Here is a 7,928-nt window from a genome sequence, read left to right on the forward strand (position 1 = left end):
CCACAAAAAAAAAAAGAGAGATCTACCGCCTTGAAGACACCACTGCCTCTGCTGTCTCTCAGGCACAGCCAGCTCTGCTACAGCCTCTGTGAAGACCACCACTGCCTCTGGTGTCTCTCAGGGCACCGCCAGCTCTGCTACCGCCTCTGTGAAGACCACACTGCTTCTGCTGTCTCTCAGCGACCGTCAGCCTCTGCTACAGCCTCTGTGAAGACCACAACTGCCTCTGTGTGTCTCTCGGCACCTCCAGCTCTGCTAAAGCCCCTGTGAAGACCACCACTGCCCCTACTGTCTCTCAGGGCAGCTCTAGCTCGCTAAGCCCTGTGAAGACCACCACTGCCTCTGCTATCTCTCAGGGCACCGCCAGCTCTGCTACAGCCTCTTTGAAGACCACCACTGCCTCTGCTGTCTCTCAGGGCACGCCAGTCTGCTACAGCCCTGTGAAGACCACCACTTCCTCTGCTGTCTCTCAGGGCACCAGCTCCTGCTACAGCCCTGTGAGACCACCACTTCCTCTGCTGTCTCTCAGGGCACCGCCAGCTCTGCTACAGCCCCTGTGAAGACCACCACTTCTCTGCTGTCTCTCAGGCGCACCGTCAGCTTGCTACAGCCTCTGAAGACAACCATGCCTCTGCTGTCTCTCGGGCACAGCCAGCTCTGCTACAGCCTCTGTGAAGACCACCATTGCCTCTGCTGTCTCTCAGGGCAGCTCCACACTCTACTACAGCCTCTTGAAGCCCACCACTGCCTCTGGTGTCTCTCCTGGCACCGCCAGCTCTGCTACAGCCCTGTGAAGACCACCACTGCCTCTGCTGTCTCTCAGGGCACCGTCAGCTCTGCTACAGCCTCTGTGAAGACCACCACTACCTCTGCTGTCTCTCAGGGCACCGCCAGCTCTGCTACAGCCTCTGAAGACCACCACTGCCTCTGCTGTCTCTCAGGGCACCCGCCTGCTTTGCTCAGCCTCTGTGAAGACCACCCACTGCCTCTGCCGTCTCTCAGGGCACCGCCAGCTCTGCTACAGCCCTGTGAAGACACACTTCCCTCTGCTGTCTCTCAGGGCACCGCCAGCTCTGCTACAGCCTCTGTGAAGACCACCACTGCCTCTGCTGTCTCTCAGGACAGCTCTAGCTATGCTTGAGCCTCTGTAAGTGCTCCCCTCCTTCTATAGCCTTTATGAGGAACCTCAGTACATAACACACTGTTGTTTCTTAATTAACTAATATTACTACATCCATTAAAACATGGCAGAAACAAAATTGTGTCCGTGTTTTGATTTGATTAAGATATTGTGAGTAATCATATTAATTTATTTTTCTCTTGTTTTTCATTCTGTTCTGTTTTTCATTTTCAGGAGAGCTGATTGGTGTGTGGACTACCTGCTCAGGCCAACTGGGAAGACCATGCAGGAGGAAATGGACCCAGACTAGGAGGTGACTGATTTTGAGCACTATGCAATGGACCCCACAGTTGGTAGTCGTCTGGTTGACTATACCACCACCTCCAGTGCCAAATCTGCTGCCACCAGTACCTGGCCTACTTCACCCACAGCCCAGTCTGCTGCCAGCCAACTCCACCCATGCATAAAACTTGATTTGTATGATAAATGGCAACGCGTCACTAGTTTCCATATAGACTCTCCTGTACTCCAGACCTTTTTTAATCTTCTTTCTAAAATCAGATCGAGCAAAAACCCACAGTTGCTCTTGTGTGTCACAAACCACTCCCTTCCTTCCCACTGCGCGCACACTTGTTGAATCAACCAGCGATAGAAAGTGTATGCTATTGGATAATTCTCTGTTTAATTTGGATGGAGGGGATTTAAAGCCTATCAGTAGGGCCTATAATAGAACATCACGCATTTATGTGTTTGATCTTGTAACACGGCTGTAGGAACTTCTAACGCGGCTGCATGGGATTTGTCTGATGTAAAGTCAGGTGGTTTCGTTGCATCCAATGGCAGTATAGGCGATAAGGTTACACCAGAGTCGCTTGTAGATTTGACAGCTATAATGCAGTTCCACCTCTGGAAACCTCCAAAACAACCGCTATGCGGGTGTCGACCAACGCTAGTCTGATTGAATCAAGCCCTAGAACATGTTTGCATGGATGTTGTCATATGTTTGGATCCTGTTGTGTTATTCACTCAGAATCAGTCAGTTGCCATACCCACTCATTACCTTGGGCTCATAGGGGCTGTGTGTGTGTGTGTGTGTGTGTGTGTGTGTGTGTGTGTGTGTGTGTGTGTCGTGTGGTTTCACATTTGTCATTAATAAAGTTTCTAGATTTCAACCAATTCTTTGAAAGACTTTCGATTGTGGGTCAATCATTCTTCACTTTTTAGTTACTAATATGTGGCTCTGATTGTCATATGTCCCACTGGACACACACTGGTTGAATAACTGTTGTTTCCACGTCATTTCAAATGAATTGTCACGGGGTGCGTAACTGGTGGCATGGAAGTCAACCGCAGTAGAGCAGAACTTGGTAAATGATGGAGCTGTTTAATGCACATAACTCCCGCCTTACAAAAATAAAACAAAAACAACATGGGCACAAAACCCGTCTCGCACCAGTCACAAAATGCACACGTACTTACAATGAACAATGCCCGATAAGGACATGGGGGGAAACACAGGGAACATATACAACTGTAATTAGGGAATTGAAACCAGGTGAGTGTGACAATCAGACAAACAAATGGAACATGAAAAATGGATCGGCGATGCTAGAAGACCGGTGGCCGCGATGGCTAGAAGACCGCCCGAAAAGGAGAGGAACCGACTTCGGGAGAAGTCGTGACAAAATGACTTGGAACCAACGTGGATAGACGTTGAATTAATGTCTGTGCCCAGTGGGATGTGATGTATTTATAATTGTTATCAGGTAATATGCAGTCCACAAGAAACTGCAACAGTTAACTGATCATTTAAGATACTAATTGCATAAACAAGGTAACGGGAGTATAGTACAGTAATAAACCAACCAATGAAAACTAAATTTTCATTGTTTTTCAGCTTACCATATTAATATATGAACACTTATATTATGTAGAAGAACCCTCAATTGTTCCCTCCTTTACATGCTTGTCACGATCGTGTGGGGGATTGACGGACCAAAACGCAGCATTTGGAAAATAAGCCATCTTCCTTTTATTTTGAAGAAGGAAAAATGAAACAAAACACACCTTACAAACTAACCAAAACAATGACGACCGTGAAGCTATGAACGTAGTGCACATACAGGCTACAAACGTGTAACATAGACAATTACCCACATCAAACGAAAGCCTATGGCTACCTTAAATATGGCTCCCAATCAGAGCAACAGAAATCAGCTGTCTCTAATTGGGAACCCATTCAGGCAACCATAGACTTTCCTAGCAACTACACCAACATAGACACAGCTAGCACACTACTCAACACAAACCCATACACTACACCCAACACCCCCTTTACCAATATAACCACCCAAAACCGACAAAACACAAACATTCCCCATGTCACACCCTGACCTAACTAAAATAATAAAGAAACAAGAATACTAAGGCAGGGCGTGACATAACCCCCCCTTAGGTGCGAACTCCGGGCGCACCAGCACACAGTCTAGGGGGGTCTGGGTGGGCTTCCTTCCACGGTGGCGGCTCCGGCACTGGTCGTGGTCCCCACCCCCAACAGTCACAACCGCTCCGTATTCCTCCAAATGACCCCCTCCACATTAACCCCACTGAATTAAGGGGCAGCTCCGGACTAAGGGGCAGCTCCGGACTAAGGGGCAGCTCCGGACTAAGGGGGCAGCTCCGGACTAAGGGGCAGCTCCGGACTAAGGGGCAGCTCCGGACTAGGGGCAGCTCCGGACTAAGGGCAGCTCCGGACTAAGGGGCAGCTCCGGACTAAGGGGCAAGCTCCGGACTAAGGGGCAGTACCAGGATAAGGGCAGACCAGGATAAGGGGCAGCTCCGGACTGAGGACGGCAGCTCCGGACTGAGGGACGGCAGCTCCGGACTGAGGGACGGCAGCTCCGGACGAGGCCGGCGCTCCGGACTGAGGGACGGCAGCTCCGGACTGAGGGACGGCAGCTCCGGACTGAGGGACGGCCCATGGCTGGCTGACGGATCTGGCTGCTCATGGCTGGCTGACGGATCTGGCTGCTCATGGCTGGCTGACGGATCTGGCTGCTCATGGCTGGCTGACGGATCTGGCTGCTCATGCTGGCTGACGGATCTGGCTGCTCATGGCTGGCTGACGGATCTGGCTGCTCATGGCTGGCTGACGGATCTGGCTGCTCATGGCTGGCTGACGGATCTGGCTGCTCATGGCTGGCTGACGGATCTGGCTGCTCATGGCTGGCTGACGGATCTGGCTGCTCATGGCTTGGCTGAACGGATCTGCGCTGCTCAGCTGCTGACGGATTGGCTGGTCCTGGCTGGCTGACGGCTCTGGCTGGTCATGGCGGCTGACGCGGAAAGGCTCTGGCCTGGTCATGCGCTGGCGGAAGGCTCTGGCTGATCCGGTCTGGCTGGAAGGCTCTGGCTGATCCGGTCTGGCGGAAGGCTCTGGCTGATCCGGTCTGGCGGAAGGCTCTGGCTGATCCGGTCTGGCGAAGGCTCTGGCTGATCGGTCTGGCGGAAGGCTCTGGCTGATCCGGTCTGGCGGAAGGCTCTGGCTGATCCGGTCTGGCGGAAGGCTCTAGCGGCTCCTGTCTGGCGGACGGCTCTGTAGGCTCATGGCAGACGGGCGGCTTTGCAGGCTCATGGCAGACGGGCGGCTTTGCAGGCCTCATGGCAGACGGACAGTTCAGACGGCGTAGGGCAGACGGGCAGTTCAGGCGCCGCTGGCAGACGGGCAGTTCAGGCGCCGCTGGGCAGACGGGCAGTTCAGGCGCCGCTGGGCAGACGGGCAGTTCAGGCGCCGCTGGCAGACGGGCAGTTCAGGCGCCGCTGGGCAGATGGCAGACTCTGGCCGGCTGAGGCGCACTGTAGGCCTGGTGCGTGGTGCCGGAACTGTGGTACCGGGCTGGGACACACGCATCTCAGGGCTAGTGCGGGGAGAAGGAACAGGGCATACTGGACCCTGGGAGCACATTAGGCCTAGTGCGTGGTGCCGAACTGGTGGTACCGGACTGGGGACACGCATCTCAGGGCTAGTGCGGGGAGCAGCAACAGGACGCACAGGACTCTGGGGACACACAGGAGGCTTGGTGCGTGGTTTAGGCACTGGTGGTAAAAGGCTGGAGACACGCACCATAGGGCTAGTGCGTGGAGGAGGCACTGGTTGTACTGGGCTGGGGACTGTCACAGGAGAGTTAGTACGTGGGGCTAATACAGGAGGTGCAGGACTAGGGAGGCGTACAGGAGGCCTGGTTCGTGGGACTGTCATTCCCAGACGGTTAGCACGCACATCAGGACGAGCATGGAGAGCTGACTCAGGTAACATCACATCCCGCACACGCTCTGTCGGGTGGATCTTGTGCCTCACGCACCAACACAGCAGCTCCCTCATTTCACTCTCTTCCAACCTCCCCAATAAATCCTTAACAGTCTCTGTATCATTCCCTTGCTCACCTCCAATATCAGCCCACTGGCTCAGGTTCCCTCTTAGAGTCCTCACGGGTAGCACGGGAAGTTGACGCAGATCTCCATCTGGACTCGCCACACTCCCATGAGCCCCCCTCCCAAGAAATTTTTGGGTATTACTCACGGGTCTCCAGCCTTGCTTCCGTGCTGCCTCCTCATATCGCCTCCTCTCGGCTTTCGCTGCCTCCAGCTCTTCACGAGGGAGGCGATATTCTCCCGGTTGTGCCCAAGGTCCCTTACCATCCAGTATCTCCTCCCATGTCCAAGAATCCTGTGTAGGTGGGTCCTGTTGCCGCTTTACATGCCGCTTGGTCCTGCATTGGTGGGTAATTCTCTGTCACGATCGTTGGTCGTGGGGCATTGCACGGGGATCCAAAACGCAGCATTTGGAAAATAAGCATCTTCACTTTTATTTTGAAGAAGGAAAAATGACTAAAAATTAAATAACCAAACAATGAACGACCGTGAAGCTATGAACGTAGTGCACATACAGGCTACAAACGTATAACATAGACAATTACCCACATCAAAGAAGCCTATGGCTACCTTAAATATGGCTCCCATCAGAGACAACAGAAATCAGCTGTCTCTAATTGGGAACCCATTCAGGCAACCATAGACTTTCCTAGACAACTACACCCAACATAGACACAGCTAGACACATACACTCAACACAAACCCATACACTACACCCAACACCCCCTTTACCATATAACCACCCAAACCGACAAAACACAAACATTCCCATGTCACACCCTGACCTAACTAAAATAATAAAGAAAACAAAGAATACTAAGGCCAGGGCGTGACATAACTCCCCCCTTTAAGGTGCGAACCTCCCGGGCGCACCAGCACACAGTCTAGGGGAGGGTCTGGGGGTGGGCTTCCTTCCACGGTGGCGGCTCCGGCACTGGTCGTGGTCCCACCCCACCCCAGTCACTAACCGCCTCCGTAGCTTCCTCCAAATGACCCCCCCTCCACATTAACCCCACTGAATTAAGGGCAGCTCCGGACTAAGGGGCAGCTCCGGACTAAGGGGCAGCTCGGACTAAGGGCAGCTCCGGACTAAGGGGCAGCTCCGGACTAAGGGCAGCTCCGGACTAAGGGCAGCTCCGGACTAAGGGCACGCTCCGGAACTAAGGGGCAGCTCCGGACTAAGGGGCAGCTCCGGACTAAGGGCGCAGCTCCGGACTAAGGGGCATACCAGGATAAGGGGCAGTACCAGGATAAGGGCAGGCTCCGGACTGAGGGACGGCAGCTCCGAACTGAGGGACGGCAAGCTCCGGACTGAGGGAGCGGCAGTCCGGACTGAGGGACGGCAGCTCCGGACTGAGGGACGCAGCTCCGGACTGAGGGACGGCATCCCCGCTCTCGGACTGAGGGACAGGCCCATGGCTGGCTGACGGATCTGGCTGCTCATGGCTGGCTGACGGATCTGGCTGCTCATGGCTGGCTGACGGATCTGGCTGCCATGGCTGGCTGACGGATCTGGCTGCTCATAGGCTGGCCTGAACGGTCATCTGGCTGCTCATGGCTTGGCTGACGGATCTGGCTGCTCATGGCTGGCTGACGATTGCTTTGTCATCGGCTGGCTGACGGATTCTGCTGCTCATGGCTGGCCTGACGTGATCTGGCTGCTCATGCTGGCTGACTGGATCTGCTGCTCATGGCTGGCTTGACGGATCTGGCTGCTCATGGCTGGTGCTTGCTGGACGGCTGACGGCTCTGGCTGGTTCATGGCTGGCTGACGGCTCTGCGCTGTCATGCTGCTGACGGCTCTGGCTGTCATGGCTGGCTGACGGCTCTGGCTGGTTCATGCTGGCTGACGGCTCTGGCTGGTCATGGCTGGCTTGACGGCTCTGGCTGGTCAATGGCTGGCTGACGGCTCTGCTGGTCATGGCTCGCGGATGGCTCTCTGGCTGGTCATGGCTGGCGGAAGCCTCTGGCTGATACGGTCTGGCGAAGGCTCTGCTGATCCGGTCTGGCGGAAGGCTCTGCTGATGCCGGTCTGGCGGAGTCTCTGGCTGAGATCCGGTCTGGCGGAAAGGCTCTGGCTGACTCCGGTCTGCGCGGAAGCTCTGGCTGATCCGTCTGGCGGAAGGCTCTGCTGATCCGTCGGCGGAAGGCTCTAGCGGCTCCTTCTGGCGGACGGCTCTGTAGCTCATGGCAGACGGGCGGCTTTGCAAGGCTCATGGCAGACGGGCGGCTTTGCAGGCCTCATAGGCAGACGGATACAGTTTCAGACGGCGTAGGGCAGACGGGCAGTTCAGGCGCCGCTGGCAGACGGCAGTTCAGGCGCCGCTGGGCAGATACGGGCAGTTCAGCGCCGCTGGGCAGACGGGAGTCAGGCGCG

At 55.0% G+C, this 7,928-nt stretch overlaps 1 protein-coding gene across 1 annotated transcript in view; it reads left to right on the plus strand.

Moving 5' to 3' along the window:
* The window catches only part of LOC139023385 (pneumococcal serine-rich repeat protein-like), a 4,768-nt gene extending 3,627 nt beyond the window's left edge, over nucleotides 1–1,141 (plus strand). Inside the window, exons 9-11 of the mRNA XM_070436385.1 lie at nucleotides 63–207; nucleotides 251–497; nucleotides 530–1,141. Coding sequence (XP_070292486.1) covers nucleotides 63–207; nucleotides 251–497; nucleotides 530–1,141 — 1,004 coding nt within the window. The remainder of the gene's footprint in view (nucleotides 1–62; nucleotides 208–250; nucleotides 498–529) is intronic.
* Nucleotides 1,142–7,928: the final 6,787 nt, after the last annotated feature.

The sequence above is a fragment of the Salvelinus sp. IW2-2015 genome, linkage group LG31, assembly GCF_002910315.2.
Source record: "Salvelinus sp. IW2-2015 linkage group LG31, ASM291031v2, whole genome shotgun sequence".
NCBI lineage: Eukaryota > Metazoa > Chordata > Actinopteri > Salmoniformes > Salmonidae > Salvelinus > Salvelinus sp. IW2-2015.